The following is a 22,559-nucleotide window of genomic DNA, read 5'->3' as shown; positions in this document are numbered from 1 at the left end:
ACAGCAATATTGCCCAATGAGCAGCTCTGCCCTATATACACAGTCCTGATCTTTCTTTGCCATTGATACAGCAATCCAGTCCCGGCCCAGGCTAGTTTCACCATTAATACCTGCCTGGCTCCTCTTAGCTATTTTTTTCACTTGTATTGAGATATAATTGGCATCCAACATTGTATAACTTTAGCTCTGTATAGCATAATAACTTGACATACATGTATTGAAAATGACTACCACAATAAGGTTAGTTAACATCCATCACCTTATATGGTTACAAAGAAAAAAATTATTTTTTTATTTTTATTTATTTATGATAGTCACACACAGAGAGAGAGAGAGAGGCAGAGACACAGGCAGAGGGAGAAGCAGGCTCCATGCACCGGGAGCCCGAAGTGGGATTCAATCCCGGGTCTCCAGGATCGCGCCCTGGGCCAAAGGCAGGCGCTAAACCGCTGTGCCACCCAGGGATCCCTGAATCATCCTTTTTAACTGTTTTCTTCTCACTCCCTGAAATAAACAAACACAAACCCAAGGTTCTTTCCTCACTTTCCACTTTTAAAACCTCTGCTCCAGAATTTCCAATATCTCTATTGGTGAGCTCAACCTCAAAGGATAAAGTTAAATAAGAAGTTACTACTTATGTTAGTAAGAACTAAAGAAGGCACTTCTTGCATAGCATAGTGGTCATTGTATGAAGGCTCACCAATTTTCTATAAGTCATCTGTCCACAAATACAAATCACTTTGCTAATCTAGAACTGTGGTATTCATTATAATCAATAGATAATTCCATTGACCATGAGTTGACCTCTCAAGATCTAGGCTGCCTGCACAGTCCATTTTTTTGGTGCATTAAATGGGGATGACAACACAATGGGTACCTCTCAGGATTATTTTAGAGACCTGGTATGATCTTAGATTAACATTAGGTTGACAGTCATCAGTGAGTAAAGTGTTCAGTACAAGGTTTCGTCTTTTGTCTAGCTAGAATAAACAGGGCTAGCTGCAGCAGGTAGTCTTGAAAAAGTTCATGTGTAGATTGATTATATTCAAAAGGCAAATAAAAACAGATTTGAGGTTGTCCACATTCCTTCTTACCTTTCAGAACATAAAAGATCTTTTCTTGTCAGGACACACTTTTTACAAGTGTGTTTAGGATGGTGGATCAAAGGAAGAACAGGAAAGGCTCAGAAAACAGTCCTGGGTGGCTCAGTTGGTTAAACCTCTGCTTTCAGCTCATCACTATCCTGTGATCCTGGGTTCAAGCCTTGTGTCAGGTTCCCTGCTCAGTGGCAGTGCAGGTGGGGGGTTGCTCCTCCTCCCTCTCCTTCTGCTTCTCCCTTTCTTGTTCTCTCTCTCAAATAAAATCTTTTTTTTAAAGTTCAGAAAAAAATATACATATAAGTTCCTACTGGCCTGTACAACAGTCATATGCCGTTAGCAAGTTAAAACTGCTCACTAATTAACTCTAACAAACTGTGGAGCTTCCGTGCTGGGATTTATTGTATGAAATCAACATGTTATCTCTCCAATTTGGCATAAAATAATTTGCCCCCACCACTATGTTGGAGAAATGCATTAAGTTGCCTGGAGAGAAAAATCAGTGTGTAGTGGCTGCCACCTTGTGGTTTTATGTATTACATTAATCGTCAGAAATCAAACACATATTTTACACCGAAACAACCAGTTTCTAATATATACCAACAATTTAAGTATAGTTTTTCCTAACATTATTAAAAATTCTCCAAGTTACACAAAGAACTATGAACTGATTTATTGACATCCTTTTATTGGCTAGGTAGAGTGGAAATCAGGTAAGAATTCACATAATATCTCAGTCATATTAGCTCTCGATCACATAAGATCTCAGTTACACAAATGATATGTGCTTAGGTGTGTACATTAAACATTTTTAAAATTAAAAAAAATCCTTCTTCTTAAATTAGATGTGCTAGGGATGCCTGGGTGGCTCAGCAGTTGGGCATCTGCCATCGGTTCGGGTCGTGATTCCAGAGTCCCAGGATCAAGTCCCACGTCAGCCTCCCCGCATGGAGCCTGCTTCTCCCTCTGCCTGTGTCTCTGCCTCTCATGAATAAATAAATAAAATCTTAAAAATAATTTTTAAAAAAATTAGATGTGCTAAATAACTTATAAACTACTCATAAAATGGAATATATAATCCCATTAAAATACACAATTTGAGAAAAAATTTGGAATTATATTTTTCCATGCAAATAATTCTGTAACCTTTTGAAAGGTAACAGAGTAGGGGTTAAGTACAACCCTGGGACCTGGATCAAATATCCCACTTTGATTACTTATTAGTTACATGAACTTAGGCATATGATAGAATGCCTGTGTTATCACTTTACTCCTCCATAAAATGTGGATAAGCTCAATAGTACATACCTCACAGTTGTGAAGATTGATTGTAGCTTTTAGTGCAGTAGTGGTCAGATCACGAAGGGTGATCAATATTCTGGGTAACCATAACTACCATGCTATGAGTCAAATAGTTTTATATTCATTAGCTTTCCCCCTCCAAAGGGCTCCCTGTTTCTCACCTTATGCACAAGCCCTGATTTTCCCAGCTCTTTCACTCCTACCTGAACTTTGAGGGCCCATGTTTTGCTGGAGACCCAGGGTGAGGGCTCTGAAAACATCTGCCAAGCAGGTAGCAGAATTGCTACAACTTAGTTTGCTGTATGTCTCCCATTCTATCCTTTTTTGAAAAGTAGTACATTTTGTTGTTATTCTACTCCTGCCCTATTATATATTGAACAAAGATATATAAAAGTTTAGTTATAGAAGAAAACTTTTATTCTTAGTTCACAAAAAGATGCCACCTGAAGCAGACTCCCATATTGGTACAACACCTAGAATCTTAAACTCTGGGCTTATTGCTGTGACAAAGTGGCATGTGGGGGTTGTCACTCTTGAAAAGGGGATGTGTGTATTTGGATGTAGGCAAGAAAGTGAGCTGAATAGTTGATGACTGAGGGTGGTTCTGAGACATTAGTACCACTCTCTGGTAGTGTGTCTTCAAAATTAGGGATGGCCACATGACTTGCTTTGGCCCCAAAAATGTAAGAAAAAGTAATAGGTCACTTCAGGGTGGAAGCTCTTGAGTTTCGGTACATGATTCATCATTTTCTTGGTCCTCTGCCTTGCTGGTCATGGAAGCTTGTGTCAGGTTTATGTTTCCTTCAGCCTGGGTCTCAGAATGATTATAGCCCCTTCAATGATGAGCAGAGCTTCATAGGCCCAGATGAACATACAGTTTGAGCAAGAAGTAACTTCAGTTGTGGTAATGCACGGACTATTTGCAATCTTCTCATCATCTAATCTATCCCGTTTCAGAAAATGCTTAGCGTCACTGTGATCTCCTGGCACGTAACCCTACTCTCAACTCCAGCTGAGAGGGGGTCCTTTCCAAATTCACAGCAGAGACCTGGGCTGTAATTGCAAACTGTCATGGGAGGGGATAGTCAGGAAAGACCACCACAAAGGTTCTGGAGCCAATCTGTCAAGTAACTTGGAGCTCCAGTACCTAGCAATTAACTAATTGACTGAGCAATTGATTTAACGTGTATAAAATAGGGGTCCTAGGACTTACCTGTTCCAACTACTGTCCCTGTGTAAGAAACCACATAAAAGGTAATGGTGTCAAATATCCATTTATTACACTCAAGGAATTTTGAATCAGGAATTGGACACAGCATGCAGGGATGGTTTATCCCATGACTGGGGCCTCAGCTGAAGACTCAGAGCAGGAGTAGGAACCATTTGGAAGTTTACTGACATACTTGGTGATTGATGTTGGCTGTTGAGGGGTAGGGGTGGTGGTGGTGAGGTCAGCCCTAACTCTTACATGTGGCCTCTCCCTGTGCCTGGGCTTCCTTACAACATGCATCGAGAGAAAGCATAAGCCAAATCACCTTTTGTGACCTAGCATTGGAAGGCACAGCCTCACTTCTACTGGATTCAGCTAGTCAAGGCAATCTTGAAATCCTGCCCAAACTCAAGAAGGGAAATAAACTCCAGTCCTATTCACTTTTCCCATCAAGCATTCTTTTTTTTTTTTTTTAGGATTTTATTTATTTATTCATGAGAGACAGAGAGAGGCAAAGACATAGGCAGAGGGAGAAGCAGGTTCCCTGCGGGGAGCTGATGTAGGACTCAATCAAGACCTGAGCCAAAGGCAGATGTCAACCACTGAGCCACCCAGGCATACCCCCCCATCAAGCATTCTTATGTTGACCTGTGCACTACCACTTTGCTCTTCAAAAGTGCCTACTAACTGAATTCATCTTTATTTATTTATTTATTTATTTATTTATTTATTTATTTATTTATTTTTATGATAGTCACAGAGAGAGAGAGAGAGGCAGAGACATAGGCAGAGGGAGAAGCAGGCTCCATGCACCGGGAGCCCGACGTGGGATTCGATCCCGGGTCTCCAGGATCGCGCCCTGGGCCAAAGGCAGGCGCCAAACCGCTGTGCCACCCAGGGATCCCTGAATTCATCTTTATAACATATTTCAAAATGTTGTCCCTAAACAACCAATAAGCACTTAAATACGAATCTAATTCTTTTACTTTTGCCACTTAGGTGTAGCATGCTTTTTCCTTTTATCAGAAATGCTTGGTTTGTTTCTCTACAGCAGGGCCCACAGGCTAAATCCAGCCTACTGCCTGTTTTTATAAATTTTGACGAGAACACAGCCATCTCCACTCATATGCATATTGTCTAGGTCTGCTTTTACAGTCCAGTCATAGAGTTGAACAGTTCTGATGGAGGGCTGCAAAGCCTAGAAGACTGATTGTCTCTTAAGAGTCTGCTGACCTCTGATCTAGCATAGCAGTTCTAAAAAAGCTGTTTGCTCAACAGAAAAAGGAGATAGAAATGGCTATTTCACAAAATAGAGCTGTCATGGACATCTACAATGGACCCAGCTGCCTGGCCAGCTGCTGGGGATAGAGAAAGGAAGAGGGGAAAGCTGGGAGAAGGCCACTAAGAGGAGGCGAGGACTGGAAGAGGGCCATGGTGGCACAAAACCCAAGTCTTCTGCAACAGCCAGAATGCCTGTGAGTGCCTGCAAATGTCTGATGGCTTCCCCCAGTCCTAAGCTCAATCTCTCTTATTGGAAAATAATAAAAGCTGCTTAGTTTCTAGTTACCCCTAATAAAGGGGCTATATGAATATAAACAATTACAGCAATGTTTCTGATTTGGGACTTTTATTTTTTTTCATGCCCAATAAGCCTACGTGGTTGACATTCACAGCTCCCCTCTTACTCCCAAGCCCCCTAACTCTTTATTGCCTTGTACTCGCTAGTGCAGAGGGCACCTAGGCTTTGGCAGCTGCCTTGTAATGGGCCAGAGTGCGGGCAGAAGGGTCAGTGGCATTGATCCACCTCGGCATCCAGTAATGGGTCAGCCAGTCAGCCCGGCCGGGGTAGTGGCGTTCAAAGATTTGACGGTAGTAATAGCCCTCTTTAGTTTTAGGAGTATTGAAGGGAAATTTCTGGGCTGCAGCGGCCATCATTGCATCGTCAACCTGGAAGAGCATAAAAGCAAAATGGTTTTTTAAAGGGCACAGAAACACTTGTGTTTAATGTGGCTTCACAACAACAACAAAAGATAACCAAAAGGCATGATGTAAATTGCCCAAGAGACCCTTTGAATAACCTTTCACTTAGAAAATGCTAAAATATCCTAATATACACAGCTGCAGTGACTTTTAAGGAACATTTTTGTGACTATCTGTAATACATGGTGGCTCTGAATGTAATACATGGTGGCTCTGAATTAAAGGAGTAATTCCTTTATTCAGGAATAAAACATTCCTGCCTGCCAGCAGCACCCAGCAGGTCCCCAATAATGTGTTAAATGGAGGTCAGTGATGGTTGGTAAGTCGCCTCTTTTGCTCTTTCAATTCTAGATGCTATTATATAATCCTTCATGCTATTGAAATCTTATGAAATTCTTATAAAAATATCGTTTACAGAGAATTTCTCCAACAGACACAAAACATTTAAACAAAATGGACAGCGACTACAACTCTGTGTCCACCATGCCCTATTCCCAAAAAATATTTCTAAAGACATTATACCTGATGTTCAATATATTCCTGCAAGATCCTAAACCAGGAATTCTTAACTGAGGTTATTCCATCACTGAAAGCTTCTTTTGGCCGCCAGAGAATGTCTTTAGGTATCAGATTGGAGTCCTCAAATGTCTCTCTCAGGAGATGTTTTTCTATTCCATTCTGACATGAAAACAAAGGAATGTCAGTAAAAGTTCCAAATATATTCAGTGTCAATGGACAGTTTTTATCTTGAATTGATTCACCTACCTTGGGAATTCTCATATCTGGTGGCAGGGACAAGTAATAGGAAGAAAATCGATGATCCAGGAAGGGGACTCTCAATTCAAGGCTTAAAGGGGAAAAGAAAATCTAAATCAAAATGAATATTTCGTGCCTGTCCATTTAGATTTTCCTTGAAAGTTTCTTAGCATTCAACCAGTCTTTAAATAATGTTAAGACAATGAAGTCATTTTTTGCAGTCCTCCTGCTTGTGCTACACTACTGCAAGAATACAAAAAAAATCTTCATTTAAAACAATATTACCTTATCAGAGTAAGACCAACTGTTTGACAATAATTTACTTTCCCCTGCATAAACAATTAAATGCACATCTCAAAAAGCAGAAAGAGTAAGAATCATGAGAGACCTGATCATTGAGAATGTACTTTTCCTATGAAAATCAAAATCAAAATCAAAATCTTTTCTTGGTGACACCATTTCTCATCCTATTAGAAACTGTAATAATTCAAAACTGTTTACTACTAAATGACTAATTTACATAAAATTCAGTAGTGTTTCATCAAAGGCCACAACATGTTTCCGAAATCCTGGTGACTCTGGTTAAAACAAATGGATGAGATGATAACCATGGATTCAGTTCATTCCCCACACCATGGTTCATTATTTTCCAATCTAAGTGTGATTTAGTAGAAGCAACTAAAACATTGAAAATCAGTTGTCTATCATATACAATAGTGTCTCATTCTCCAACATGACTGGCCACAAAGTGACAACTTTAGGCATCCAGAAATGGTATCAGAGAAACCTGTTTTATAATCTAATCAACCCTCTTGGATCCTCACTGCCCTGTACCCATACAGGGTCACCACAGAATCCAAGGGGCATGGCAGGCACTCAACACTTATTTCATAGGGATGTATCATCTTTAATTCTCTTAAAAAGTCTTAAAAAGAGCTACAATCTGCCTTCTTTCTCCATTGTTCTGATGGCAGCAGAGTGGGACTGTAGTAGTAGGTAGTCTAACCCTAAAGACCATCCCTTCCCCCTCATCAGTGCTGCAACAGCACTAGGAATAAGAGGAGCTTCAATTTCACCAAAAAAAAAAAAAAAAAAAATCATACTTTGCAACATATAACCAAATTAAAACAAAAAAATCAGCTGTTGAGCTTTCTGACTTTTGAAGCTATCTTTATAATTGCTTCTCAGACTACTGAGTCACCCGTGGGCAGCTGTAGTGCGATCTGCCCGGAGAACATCGAACAAGTAGAGTTCCTTCAGAAGCCTCTCACTCTCCTCCTCGGCTTTCTCAGGAGAAGGAGCCTGTGTTACAAACAAACAGGTGAAGTTACAAATACACCAATAACTTTGCTTTGTGCACACAGAACAATCTATATTTCTTACTCTTTCCCACACTCCCGCTGTAATGGCAGGTAAGACAAAAAAGCTACACAAGGTTTGGGGAAGGGCGTCCCTGCTTGGTAAAACAGGCCTCCCTTCACACCAATCAGTTCGTGTCAGGCAATAAAATGGGACACTGTGGGCAATAACCACTCTGCCAGAGGATCTCAAGACATATTAGAACCACGATTCTCATGTTTACCCAGTTCTCAAAAAATGCAGATAATCGGACACCATCAAGACTTCTTTCTCCCCCAGAAGAAATATAAAACAGAGTACCTCGGTGGCTCAGTTGGTTAAGTGTCTGCATGCCTTCAGCTGAGATCATGATCCCAGGGACCTGGGACTAAGCCTTGCATCAGACTCCCTGCTCAGTGGGGAGTCCGCATCACCCTCTACCCCTCCCCACTGCTCATGCTCTTTCTTTCTCTCATATTAACTCTCTTTCAAATAAATAAAATCTTAAAAATAAAAAATACAAATCAGACACTATCTGGTTTCCTCACCTACATCACAAGACACTCAAGTGGTAGGGCTATAGTGAAAAGACAGACAATAGCAAACAAATTGTTCACTTTTCCTAGACTAGTGCCAATATCTCTCCATTTCAGAATGCTTACCTTGTGAAAATATATGTAACCCTGAGTCAGTTCATCTGAGCCTTCTCCAGAGAAGATCACCACGCTATCGGTGTTCTTCCGAATGTACTTGGAAACTAAGTACATACCTTAGAAGAGGGACAGAAATTGTTAATGTCAACATAACTCTCTACCAAAAATGCCTTTTGTTTGGCTTTTGGAAACTACTAAGTTTTACTTCGATTGAACTCTGTATTAATGAAGTAGTCTCCAAAATAATGACCTTTTGTCTATAAGCCATTTTAATATACCTAATCCAGAAGTTGTACTGTTATAATGAAATAGCTCAAAATCATTCCAGAATTTCCTATACAGATTTTAATGCTTTTAGATCAAGAATGTCCATCTTAAAACTCTGTTAACCTGAACAATGACAAATACCTTAAAAAAAAAAATAGCTTTCATACCAGTATCACTCTACAAAAATAATAGGAGTGGGGAATTTAGATAGTTTAGTTTCAATTTTTTTCCTAACACTCCCCATGCACCAAATTTCACAACAGAGTGGTTGTGAGAGTTTTGTTGTTGAGCCTTGTGATCACTTGGCTGACTGAAAGCTGTAGCTCACTGCCACTGCCCAGCATCAGGAGACAGTAGCCTCCACATGGTGCTAGCCTGGGGAAAGTATCCAAATTCAAAGTTGAAGTATGGTTTCTACTGAAAGGGTGTTGCTTTCACACCATCACAAAGTCAAACATTGTTTAAGTGGAACCGTGGTTAAGTGAAGGATCATCTGTAGTGATACCATAAGTGTGGAAGTGTATGTATTTATTCCTGTCCCAAAGAGATTCGGGGAATTCTTAAATGGTCTTGTCTTAAAATACTGCTGACCTAGGAATTTCATTTGCATTCATTCTCAAGTATTGTTTTTCAAACTGTTGTCTGAAATAATCTTTTAACCCTTATTATTTTTTCAGTATTAAAAATCTTTCTGTTATCCGAGAATACCTTACCTACTGAAGCACGAACTGTTGTAATATCGTAAGTTTCCAAGGAAAATATGACTTCATCCAGGACCTGAATGCCTTCCTCAGAATTAAAGAGGACTTCATGGTGTTCACTCCCAATATGATTTGCCACCTGATTATTTAAGAAACGTCCATACACTTGTTATTTAAAGAAAAGAACTGCTCTTGAGAAGGAAAGATGACAGTAGTTCACAGCGCATTATAAGTTAAAAGCAGTGAAAAATAAACCAGGCAAAATAGGGGAAATGATTCTCCAGGCCACCATATACACAGCTCCCTGGTCAGATTTTCTGGCCTCCCTCAGTCTCTGCCCTGACTCAACTAAGAGGTAGACAGCCCATCAGCTCCTTCTACTCCAAGACTTCAACCTAACCATCTAAAGTGTGCCCCCTACACACCGAAGTTACCTACCTCCTCTCTCTCTAGTCCAATGGGACCCCATTCTAACCATGGCCCCCTATTGGCCCTCCAGCAATGTTTTACATTACATTCAGGATAATATTCCTAAAGGGAATGCCGCCACCACCACCCTTTTTTCTTTGGCTATTTTGAATTCTATCAGCATTGATAACTTACTTTGAGACTGCACTCTAGCTCTTTCTCATCCATTCTACATAAGTTCTTCTAGAGTAGGAATAAGGTCTCCTGAACACTGAATATATATTATATGTATAAGGTCCCTCCCCACCCCATAATCCTAACACACAGTATTTTATTAAAAACAGAAAAAAAAATAGCTAATGTTTACAGAGTACTTACTACATGCTATGTTCTATCCTATGTTCTTTATATGAATTCTATCATTTTTACCACAAAACTATTCCATAGTAGATACTATTATTCCCATTACAGGGATCCCTGGGTGGCGCAGCGGTTTGGCGCCTGCCTTTGGCCCAGGGCGCGATCCTGGAGACCCGGGATCGAATCCCACATCGGGCTCCCGGTGCATGGAGCCTGCTTCTCCCTCTGCCTGTGTCTCTGCCTCTCTCTCTCTCTCTCTCTCTCTCTGTGTGACTATCATAAATAAATAAAAATTAAAAAAAAAAAAAAAAAAAGATTTTTTATTCCCATTACATATATGACGAATTACATGGCAGAGGTAGGATTTGAAACCAATAGTCAGGCTTCAAAGTGTGCAGTCATAACCACTATACCACATCTTTATGTTCAAAAAGAATTATTATCATGGGATTTTTAGGATTGCACAAACCTTGGTAGAAGTACCCAAAGGAGTGTGTACAACACAGTTGATACTCAACAGGTATTTCATTCCATTTTAATATCCTTAATTTAAACTAATTACCTGAGTCAGTACAGGAGCATAAATAAGCATAGAATTATTAATTATTGGCTTGATTTTTATTCTAACAGGTATGTCTTAACTAAATAATGGGGAGAGACAATGTCTTACCTTTCTAGCTGCTAGTAAATCAGTACTGTCTTCCATGCCAATTGCAAATGTCTGGAGAGGGTACTGAACATGGGCCTCTTTTAGTTGCTTTAAGAGGGTGGCAGCAACCAGACTGGAATCTAAGCCCCCTGTGAGTAAGACCGGAAGTACACGGGTTATGTGCCTTGCATAAGGGAGGAACAGGTGGGATTTATAATCCTGTTAGGCTCCAGGTTTTGAGTTTTACCACTTAAAAATCCCCAAGTTTTATAGACTAAAAATTAACTTTAATAAAAGAAAATTCTAACATATATTACCTGAGATAATGGTTATAGTATTTGAATTGGTTTAAAAAAATCACTACACACGATTCTAAAGAATGTATATTAGCTCGCTCATCGCAGTGATTATAACAGAACCTGACATTGCTATATAACTATGAATATTAAATGCAGCTTACAGAAATCATTTTCAATCTACAATGGAGGGAAGATTAAATCATAAATATTTTATAGTCAAAACCTCAGGGATAACTATAAATCATTTAGTTAAATACGCATGAGATATAATTAGGCTTTTTAACAGCCTTTACCTGATAAAAGGCAGCCAATCCTTCTGTCTGTCATCAAGCGTTTCTTAATGGCATTGTCAAAAAGGATCCGGAGGTTGTTCTTCACAGTTTCTATCTCAAAACCTATAAACACATAAAATAAATAAACAATTCCAGAAAATCTTGGTCTGAATTATTTACTGAAACGTGGTACACAATCATCTGTATCTATCATGATGACATGTGCTCAACCGTGGAATTTGCCAAATCCCAATGCACCACCTCCAAATTAAATAGGAAATAGCTCTTCAGACTCGAACCATTCCAGTGACATGATAATATCATTTCCTTTTTTCCTTTTGGGGAAGACAGGTAGGGACTAGGCGAGTGGGAGTATCTACTACCTGGAAACAGTTTCTCCACATTGTCGTAGAGGGCGTGCAGAGGTTCATCTCTACAATGATGATATTTGACCATTTCCACAGATGCAACTTTGCCATTTGGCTTTAAATCCAAAACTTCATAATGTCCTGGGAGAAAAGGCTCCACTTTTAGAAAAGGAGTCGTGGAGTGCTTCAAGTTAACAAGACCTACGAATTCAAGAAGATAATTTTACTCAAGATACAATGCACAATAACTTTTAGTTACTTATTATCCCCTAAATTCCTATTTTCCCTTTTTAATATAAACATATGTCTATTAGATGAGCAAAATATAGAAAAATTAACCCAAATACTACTATCTACTTACTAGAGAGGGCACAGTAGTAGAGATATACAGCAAGGCTGCACTGATTTCTAGTAATTCAAATAGGAAAATCAGCAATGTTCAATATCTTCTCCCTAGCTGAAATTTCAAATCAAGAGAATCTATTTTCTATAATAAATTAAATATAAAAAGATACATTAAACAGAGAGATCGACTTGAAATTACTCATTTTATGTTATCCTGGGAGTCATTTCTTTGACTGAGGTATTTTACGAAATAGCCATGGTTCCTAGACCTTTGACAGGCAAAATGATCCACTAAGAGATCGACTTTACTTTAAAGTTGGATATTAAGAAGTCAGGCATCTACCTCTTAGTTATTACATACTCTGTAATGTTAACAGTATAATCTAAAGTTCCTCAATAAGTTTTCACAGAGAGTAACCAACCTGACACCACCATAATCTTTGATACAAAATCAATGTTATATTATAAATAGGAATAGCCTATCTAAATGCTCATTATGATTTACAATGTGAATTTGTCAGCCTAGTAATCTGTCTTATTGAATTCAAAAACCAGATTGGACTCAGATCCCATCACTAGCTAGCAGACCTCAACAGAGCCATATAACTTCTATGGGGGATGAAGAGTAATTTAAAAGTTTTAACTAGGCAATACCATGAATGGATTAGTTTTTGATATATTATCCTAAAAGCACTGAGACTATGTTGGCAAACCAAACTTCAATAAAAAAAATAATAAAAATTAAATAAAATTAAAAAAATAAATTAAAAATAAAAGCACTAAGAAATAGTCATTTGAAAACTTTTGGAGTGCCCATTATGATATTCAGAAATATGAGCTAGAGAAAAACACAAAACCAGAGCAATAATGAAAACCCACAGAAAAATTCTATCATTACCTTTAGCTTCTGAACACACAGCCAAAAATCCATCTTCTGTCATGGCTTTAAACAAAGGCCTGACTCCATAAGTATCTCTGCCCAGGAACACTTTCTTATTGGCAGTATCCAGCAAAATAAATGCAAATACCCCATCCAACATACAAACTGTTTGTTCAATTCCTCCTTTGTCGTATAGATGAAGGATTATCTCACCATCCACTTTGGTCTGGTATTCAAATTCAAAATGGTGTTGCATCTTATAAAAGTAATAATAAAATAAACATGTTAAAATCTGTGTGCATTCACTAATAATTTTTCATTGCAAGTTGGTTCAATACTTCCGTGTTCTATAAGCATGCACTTTAGTGGAATTACAGCATTATCAAGATATAATTTGTTTGAGGTCACAATTCTGCAAATTCTTTATAACATAGAGCTAAGTCCATGAAAATTTTTGTTGCATTTTCATAAATGCAGTGTATCAAAACAATCCTGTGTGGACAGATAGAAATGCATATTACATATGTGCTATGTCTGTAATACACATATATTTACAGCTGTACGTGAGGCAAATAGGATGTCCCCTTGCCATGACACTAAAAATGTGCTGCCACAACTGTAGTATTTTGGCTTGGGAATATAATATCAGCTAAGGTTTTTCCAGTTCAGTCCCAAAGACCTGCCTACAAAAATGGAAAGCAAAAGGACAAATATAGTTGGTTCTGGTCCCTGACAAGTAGATGATTCCATCACAACAATAAAGACATGGTGCAAACAAAGCTGCTGGTCCCCAGGGAATGACCGTTAATATTCAGTTTTTGTACCACTGCAGTGGCATTAAAGCTACTACTTCTCACTGAGGGACAAAATGACAGGGAGGCTTTAGCAGCTCACACCCCCCCAAGGCACAGCAAAGTGACAGTCATGACCACTGAGTGCAGAGGGTTTGATTACATTACACCTGGACTCTGTGGCTCTCCAACACCACTGGCAAAGACGGTGAAAAGTACTCAGAGAATTCCTCTTTCTGCGAACTTACTCATATTTTAGCTGACAATGGAGAGAAGTTCATATAAACAAAATGAGGTAGAAATCCTGGATAAGTTTAAACATTAAAATAAGTTTCTAAAATTCAAAAAGAGAATCTATGTTTGTATACATATGACCTATAATCATGCTTCACAATCATGTTCACTCTACGATTTGTGAAACTTCCGTCTATGAGCATTCAGAATGACCCAAAACATGGGTTTTGGCTGCCTCCAGCGACTACAAAGCCACTTCCGGTTCACCTCCCCCTACTCTGAGAGACCATCTGGGAAGATCCTGTCACTAGCAGGTGGGTTTGGAAGCAGTCTTCTGCTGACCCTTCTGGGCTTAGGCATTGGAAAGATGAATATACCCCAAAGCATTCAATGATTTCGGTAAGCCACGGCCTCCCTAATCTATCCTCCATTGCCACCATGTCAGCACTGCTCTTTAGCTAAAGCTAGCAGGTAATTTATTGGTTAATGATTCCCATGTACCACTATTCACCCTCCTGAAACCACATGGGTAAAAGCTACACTGGGATAAAAGCCCCTATCTCTTGCCCCCATCCAGAAATCACACTGCCATTTGACCTGCTGGTTGTAAGCCTCTAATGCTCCCTGCAGAGACTCTTCTCTGCCCCAGACTCCACTCAAATTTCTCCTCTCTTTCATTTATTCTCCTCCATGCCTAACATACCTCCAGCTATATTTTATTAGCAGGAATAAATTTTCTTTTCTGTAAAAAAAAAAAAAAAAAAGAGGGGCGTTGAAGTTTATGTTGCAGCATACTTTATATACGCCTAAAATGGCCATCCACCTAGACAAATTTCTGGGTGCTCACACTGCATAAGCTTAGATGATTGGTAGAAACAATGGAATGTCTATGCTTTTGAAAATATCTTTTTTTTGAAAATATATTTGACTAATTTAGAATAAAAACACTTTTGAAACATTTATCATTTTCTAACTTTTCAATAAAAAACATAAAAGCAGCAAAGTTGTTGTTCAAGTAAAACAAGGTATTTCCTATATCTTTTCAGGTGAAAATCAGGTTAAAATTGCCATAATGCAATCCAGCATTCTTGTGTATATGGTATTAACTTGGAAGGAAGTAGGAAAGTAGTCTTAACTATTTCCTTCCTGTACTCTCACTAGTGTGAAACTCCATTCTTACTTTTCCTGTTCACCATTTTATCTCTAAGCACCTAGAAAGAGGATGCCTGTGTATAATACACCCTTAATAAATGTATGAAAGGAATCTAAATAACTATAAAAACTTCTCAAATGAGAAGCCTATGATTCGGAGTATTCCTATAAGCATATAACAAACATCAAAAGCTATCACCCAGAGAAAAATGTCCAAAGGGTAACTAGAATGTAAATCCCTACCTGGGAATGATAGACCTAACATATCAAGACTCAAAAAGTATCAAGGAACAACTAACTGTATGAAGTATGAATGCTATCTGGATTCAAACAAAACAGCTATAAAAATATCCTTGGTGGGGATGCCTGGGTGGTTCAGTGGGTTAAAGCATCCCAACTCTTGATTTTGGCTCAGGTCATAATCTTGGGGTCTTGAGATCAAGCCCCATGTGGGGTTCTACACTGGGCATGGAGCCTGCTTAAGAGTCTGTCTTTCCAGGACACCTGGGTGGCTCAGTGGTTGAGCATCTGCCTTTGGCTCAGGCTATGATCCTGGGTCTGGGATCGAGTCCCGCATCGGGCTCCCTGTGGGGAGCCTGCTTCTCCCTCTGCCTATGTCTCTGCCTCTCTCTGTGTGTCTCTCAGGAATGTATAAATAAAATCTTTAAAAAAAAAAAAAAAAAAGATTTTCTCTTTCCCTTTGCCTCTGCCCCTGCCCACATCTTCCTACCGCCCAAAAAATAAAAAGATATTCTTGGCACACTTGCAGAAATTTAATATGAACTGAATATTAAATGGTTCTATTGATTCTTAGGTTTAATAGTATTGGTGTTAGGTAGAGGAATGCCCTAATTTTTAAGAGGAAGTGCTTATATATTTAGGAATAAAGTGTCACATCTATAGTATACTCTAAAATGATTCAGCCAAAAAAAAAAAAAAAAAAATCAATGCCTAGATATATATACAGAAAGAGACAAACAGAGCAGATATGGTAAAACATTAACAGTTATACAATCTAGGTTCTCGTTCTGTTCTTTTTTACATGTTTGAAATCTTCAAAATTAAAATCTGGGGAGGACGGTGGCAAACAAAAGATTACTTGGAAATTTTAGATTCAAAAAAATTTTTTTTAAGATCTTATTTATTGATTCATGAGAGACACACACACACAGAGAGAGAGAGAGAGAGAGAGGCAGAGACACAGGCAGAGGGAGCAGGCTCCATGCAGGGAGACTGATGTGGGACTCGATCCCTAGTCTCCAGGATCAGGCCCTGGGCTGAAGGTGCTAAACAGCTGAGCCACCCGGGGTACCCCTAGATTAAAAGATTTATGAAACACTAGCTAAACAATTCCAGATTGGAAGGTTCTTAGCCAATTTGGCTTCCTGAGGTCAGAATTTCCACTCCCTCACCACTCTCATCCTGAGTAAGCTTTCACCAGATTAGGAAGCTGTTCCAATTTTAATACTGCTAAAAAATCACTTCTTGCACTCTGTTGCATCTGGCTACCCTTCTGGCATGTGGCTCTATGTAAGTGCAGTATGCAGAGCAATAAATATCATAAGGGCAGGATTATATAAAACCTACAAGTATGATTACCTCCAAACTATTAAACTCTATACCTACCCTAAAATTCTCCCATCTTACTACTCTTAGAATGATAGTCCAACTCCTTACCAAGTCCTTCTTGATTGAGTCCTGCTGATCCTCCTAACCCCACCTTCCCACCTACTCCCCTTGTCACAATCCCAGGGCTGCTTCCTGCCACAGGCTTCTACACATGCTATTCCCTCTGCATGAAAAGTTCTTTCCAGCGCTGATAGTTGATCACGGTCCATTAGGTATTCGTTCAAAAGTGTCCCTTCCTCTGATCAGGCCTTCTCTGATCATGCTTATTGACACTGAATCTCCCACATCATCCATGTTTTCAGAATATTTATCATATGTAAAAGGAATTTTTTTTGTCTTTGATTTTAAATGGAACAAACAAAGCTCCATCAGACCTACCTCTCATACTTACTATTATATCCCTAGCACCAAACATAGACTCTAATTAATAATCAAATTCATAAAAGGAAAAAAAATTCTGAGTTAAAGAATTACAATCCTCAATTTTGTTTTTTTTTTTTTTTTGTGACCAGCTCATTTGACCTCTTTGTGCATAAGTGCATAGTCTTTATAACTGCAGCAAATGAGGGACATGGAAACTGAAAAGTAGAAAGCTTTATACAAAATATTTAAAAATTATAACCAACTAGCTCTGAGGTTTAATCACATCCAGATACCTTCTGGTTTTATTTACCTTCTTGTGGTTGTAGATTTCACCGTTGTAACAGAGCCACAAATAAGGATATTTCTTTACTCGAATTGGCTGCATTCCAAACAGCTGGTCAACCACTGCCAACCGATGAAATCCAAAGCAGCAGTTGGTGTATCCATTGACATTCTCAAAACGAAATGCATCTGGACCCCTGTGTGCAATCTTCATAGCACTCAGGCACTGCACAGAAAGGCAGTCATCACTGCCAAAGAGGGCCCAAATCCCACACATGGTGCAATGGAGCTACGGGCTTTCTATGAAGAGAAGAACAGGTCAGCTAAATATTCAATATCCATTCCAAATCTGTATTAAATCTTAATTCCAAAAACTGGCATACTCCACTTCAAAGGCTGAAACTTAAACTATCTCGTCTACAGCAATTTTCCATTAGGCCGCCAAGCACACAGGAGTTGAGAATGATTTAATTTATGTATAAGCAGGGCACCTGGGTGGATCAGTGGGTTAAGCATCTGCCTTGAACTCAGGCCATGATCCCAGGTCCTGGGATGGAGCCTTGAGTGGGGCTCCCTGCTCAATGGGAGGTTTGCTTTCCCCTCTCTCATTGCCCCTCCCCTCCATTCATGCATACACACTCTCTCTTTCAAATAAATAAATAAATAAATAAATAAATAAATAAAATATCTAAAAAATAATAATAATTTACATACAAGTATTCAGAAAAAATGCATGACCTTTACATCTGGCCAGCTGTAGCAGTCTGGCACCCTGTCGAAGCCTGCATATCTCTCACCTTGAGACTTGGTCAGCTAGAGCTCAGAGCAGAGGGAGTCATGCCATATTCTAGGTTTACTTTTAAGATAAAGATACATGTCCAGGCTGGCTCAAATCTAGTGAGATCCCCCATCCCACTCTCTACATCCCAGAATCTCAGAGGCCCTCAAAAATCCAAGAGACTCAAAGTACTACCACAGTTCCCTCTGAGGTCTCTTTGACAATTAAATGTCCTATCTTTACCTGTATGGAGGGTAAAAACGATCATACATACTTGCTCAAGTGTGATATTAAGATATACAGCTAGTACAAGAATTTCACAACTTCTGGCTTACCTCTAAGTGATCTATTCAAATGTGATGAAAGAAATTCTAAAGAGAAAAAAGAAAGGCATGTTATCTAGGATCAGATATCCTGGCTGTATAAGAAAAAAAAAAATTTAGGTTGATAGAGCTGCATAATGTTCATCATCAAAATGTTCCAAAAGACAAAAATATTGGAGAATATTTTTATCTCAAGGTTGCCTTGGTTCATAAGAAAGCAAAGTAAGTGGCACATAAACAGCAACATCATCTCTGAAAAACAACTTGGCCATCCCTATAGGCTAAAAAACAAACAATTCCTACAAATGTTACCTTGCAATTTCATATTCTCAACTGTGAAATAAAGGGTTGTTTTATCTGGATGCTGTCAGCCAGGTATTTTACCAAAATATCTCGAACTTAGAAACTATTTGGGAATTTTTTTTTCTTTTTCTTTTCTTTTTTTTTATTTGGGAATTTTTAATTCAAAATTGCAGCCAATGCCTAATTTGAGACAAAATTATCAAGAAAATTTATAAAGTTACACCAGTCAGTTTGGACAATCCTCTGAGGGTGTTTGTATCTAAGTGAACCAAAGCTTGTTTAGCCTTTTAACAAGACCATATCAAACTGATGAAAAGTAGGGACTCAAACAACTTGGACATGAAGTGGCACGTGTCCTATGTAGTCCCTTCCATGCACTTGGCCAAATAGCTTCTTCTTTTTTTTTTTTAAGATTTATTTATTTATTTATTCATGATAGACATAGAGAGAGAGAGAGAGAGAGAGGCAGAGACACAGGCAGAGGGAGAAGCAGGCTCCATGCCAGGAGCCTGACGTGGGACTCAGGATCACGCCCTGGGCCAAAGGCAGGCGCCAAACCGCTGAGCCACCCAGGGATCCCCTGGCCAAATAGCTTCTAATGGGATTTTTGAGATTAGGGGAAATTCACTTAGATTGAAATGATATGACTACTGATAAGCCAGGTTTCACTCTATACCAGTTAAAAATGGACTGAGACAGTGCTTTGAAAATCACAAGAGGGGGACGCCTGAGTGGCTCAGTGGTTGAGTCTGCCTTCAGCTCAGGGTGTGATCCTGGGATCAGGGATCAAGTCCCACATCAGGCTCCTTGTAGGGAGCTTGCTTCTTCCTCTGCCTGTGTCTCTGCCTCTGTGTCTCTCATGAATAAATAAAAAAAAATCTAAGAAAAAAAAAAAAAGAAAAGAAAATCACAAGAGGTCATTACTGAATCATTTACCCGTCTTCCTAATGCAGCTTAGTGAATCCCACTATTAAGTCTACTATAAGGAACACACATTAAGCACTAAATTAGAGGAGCAAGAAGGGGAACACACATTAATTAGGAAGCACACTTCCTTCTGCAGCAGGAAAAAGCACATTAAAACTATTACCTATTTTTATTGGACTCTTACTTGCAAAGGTCCTACTTGTGTGCTTTTTCCTTCTGCTATTACCTGTTCCCAGGAATTCTCTGTATTTCCTCATAAACTTCTAGAACAGTGCTGTCCAGTAGAAACGTGAGCTACATATGGCATTTTAAAAACACTAGTAGCCCCATTAAAAAAAGTAAATAGAAACAGGGACGATAACTTGAAATATGTTTTAACATAATATACCAAAAAGAGTATTTCAGTAGGTAATCAGTATAAAAAATTATCAAGATACATTGCCTTTCTCTATTAAATCGTCAACATCTGGTGTGTCTTACACTTACACCACACCTCAATTTGAACGAGTCAGCATTTCAAGTTCTCAGTAGTTACATGTGGGCTGAATTGGACAGTGCTGCTTCGGTGCATTTGATTTCGAGGCTGCTTACCAACTACCTCACCATATTGTTTTATTTTTGCATTAAGATATCAGCAACCGACTCCTGGACAGGCTCAAGACTTAAGTTATTATTATTTTTTTTTAATCTTACAGCAATTTGATCAATGAGAAAAGGGTCATGAGTGCTTTTAAATGGTTAGGCAAGGCACCCAGGGCAATGGCCTATGAAGAAATAATGTAGGCCAAGGGCCCAGAAGAAAACGGTCCTTTTATTCAAAAGAGTAACATTAATCTGAAACTAGCCCTACGGAATAGATATCCATGAGAAAGGCAAGTCAGTTCTTTTGCTTTGTTCCACGCCACTCCGCCTGTCGCCCTGACAGATCTCTTCTGGGTGAGGTTTGCTCAAGTCACTTGTGGAGTCCTGCAGCCTGGCGGGGAGGGTGGGGAGGGAGGGGAGGGTGGGGAGAGGGAGGGGAGGAAACGGGTGGGGCGAGCCGGAGGTGAGGGGCACGTACAGACCCTTAGGCGTGGACAGACGGCCCGGGGATCCGACCAGCGGCTGCGCCGCCCGAAACTCCGACTGCCCCGCAGCCACGTGCAGCCGCCGGCCGCTTCCCCGGACTGCGAACATCTCCACAGGCTTCGGTGCAATAGGATTACAAGCTGTGAGATGTACCGGGGCCCGGGTGGGCCGCAGCCCGGCCTCCCCTCTGCCTTTCCCCGGGCCCCCTCCTCGCGGGGCCGGGAGCGAGGTGTTCGCTCCCCCGCCGGGCTCCCAGGTGCGCCACAATCGGCCCCGCCCCTCGAGCCGCAGGAGCCGCAGGAGCCGCAGGAGCCGCAGGAGCCGCAGGAGCCGCAGGAGCCGCAGCGCGGGCAGGCGGCGGCCGCCTCGGGCCGGGGGCGCGCAGGTCGGCAGCAGCGCCCCGGCCGCCTCCTCGGCCCCCCGCCCCCTCCCCGGGCCGGCCCGGGCCACGCCGGGAGGGCGCTGCGCTGGGCGGCCGGGCCCGGCTTACCTGGGCTCCGGCGGAGGCGTCGGCGGGAGGCGCCGGGTAGGGGCTGCAGGTTGCGGGCGGGGCGGCGGGCCTGCTCGGCTTTCTCCCGGCCTCGCTCCTGTAATGCTTGCGGGAAGTTTCATCATGTCTGTGGGCGCCAACCAGCGCGCAGGGGCGTGGCCCACGATGCGAGACCTCGGCGGGGCGGAGCAGGAGCGGGGAGCAAGGACCGACTGCTCCGTTCCAGCTCCTTAAAGTGTTAGCGCACCTGCTGGAGGGGAGAGCCTCAGAGGTCTAGCCGGGTGCCCCGCTGACACCTAGGGTGACCTCACCTGCTCTTCTGGCCATGAGGAGGTCTTCTGCCCTTGGCTTGTTCTTTGGGAAATCATCGCCAAATTGATCAGGGTCCCCTTCGCATCAGATCTCCCTCATATCCTTAATTGCAAAGGTTTTAGGTGCACAGGTATCCACTGCGCTCTAACAAAAAGGCCCGCATGGGTACCTGTTTTTGCTACCTGAAAGAAATCAGAAGAGGATTTTTGCTTTTAGGGGGGAAAGGCGAAAAATGAAAATAGCGTTCAGTATTTATTTGGCAGCCAGCATGGATGGAGCAGCAAGAATGGCACTGCCAAGTTCCCTCCCCAGATCTGCACTCAGCATCAAGGTGCCCTAGCTTTGAACAATGTCTTAGAGCATCTGTGCTTTATCTCTATTTATATCGTGCATTCGTTAGCAGGATGTGTCCTAAGGTGTCAGAAAGGCCTAAGAGAGGTTATTTTGAGGATCTAAGAAAACCCATTTTCCATGTAAAGTAATGAATGGTAACTGCTTCTTCATTTTATGTCATTTCGGCCTACAAAATGTTTCATAGGAACACTCTACTTTGAGATAACAGGGAAACCTGTACTTCAGTTTCCCCTTGACTCCTAAGAGAGCATCCGATACATAGACGTGTATGTAGACATACAAAAAGATCTGTCCTATTAATAAATAATGGGGCAGATGGGAAGAGCTGGAAGGATATCATCTTTTTATTAACTATGAGGTAGATTTCACTATCTTCTATCTCAGACGTAATTAAATTTCTCCCCCTTCTGGATATCAGATCAGTGAATTTTTATTTTGTGTTGGATCATCATCAAACTTGTGATGCCGTTATATTCGCCTTCAATTAGATTGTCACTTTCCTGGTTGTGTTGACTTGACCTTTTGAGCCTCATTAGCAGCTCAGTGGATACCACTAGGTAGATTCTCAAACCTGTATTCAATTGGATTCAGTTCTTCATCGTATTTTGTCATTGACAAATGTCAGTTTCAGGAAAGGATGGAGTTCCAGTCTGAATTTTACCACTAAC

At 40.5% G+C, this 22,559-nt stretch overlaps 1 protein-coding gene across 3 annotated transcripts; it reads right to left on the bottom strand.

The window, feature by feature from the left end:
• Window positions 1–5,219: 5,219 nt before the first annotated feature.
• ASNS (asparagine synthetase (glutamine-hydrolyzing)) lies at window positions 5,220–21,372 on the bottom strand. 3 transcript variants are annotated; one of them, XM_077856810.1, is made up of 13 exons: window positions 21,226–21,372; window positions 18,450–18,485; window positions 17,365–17,636; window positions 12,904–13,141; window positions 11,676–11,861; window positions 11,314–11,415; window positions 10,743–10,870; window positions 9,317–9,443; window positions 8,346–8,452; window positions 7,547–7,647; window positions 6,355–6,436; window positions 6,112–6,267; window positions 5,220–5,556 (listed from the first exon to the last, which is right to left on the bottom strand). In XM_077856810.1, exons 3-13 carry the CDS (start codon window positions 17,611–17,613, stop codon window positions 5,347–5,349), a joined length of 1,686 nt encoding a protein of 561 aa, XP_077712936.1. In that variant the 5' UTR covers window positions 17,614–17,636; window positions 18,450–18,485; window positions 21,226–21,372; the 3' UTR covers window positions 5,220–5,346. The 3 variants fall into 3 exon arrangements, with proteins under 3 accessions (XP_077712936.1, XP_077712938.1, XP_077712937.1); XM_077856812.1 differs by lacking the exon at window positions 21,226–21,372 and adding an exon at window positions 20,728–20,959; XM_077856811.1 differs by lacking the exon at window positions 21,226–21,372 and adding an exon at window positions 20,732–20,959.
• Window positions 21,373–22,559: the final 1,187 nt, after the last annotated feature.

The sequence above is a fragment of the Canis aureus genome, chromosome 18, assembly GCF_053574225.1.
Source record: "Canis aureus isolate CA01 chromosome 18, VMU_Caureus_v.1.0, whole genome shotgun sequence".
In the NCBI taxonomy this organism is placed as follows: Eukaryota; Metazoa; Chordata; class Mammalia; order Carnivora; family Canidae; genus Canis; species Canis aureus.
This window is presented reverse-complemented; position numbering and strand designations above follow the sequence as displayed.

Coding starts and splice junctions, on each gene's coding strand:
- ASNS (XM_077856810.1), bottom strand. CDS start 17,613: ATGTGTGGGATTTGGGCCCTCTTTGGCAGTGATGACTGCCTTTCTGTG. Junction 8,453..9,316: donor AACAGTTCGTGCTTCAGTAG/GTAAGGTATTCT, acceptor CCCTCTTCTAAG/GTATGTACTTAGTTTCCAAG. Junction 6,437..7,546: donor CGCACTACAGCTGCCCACGG/GTGACTCAGTAG, acceptor TTCCCCTTTAAG/CCTTGAATTGAGAGTCCCCT.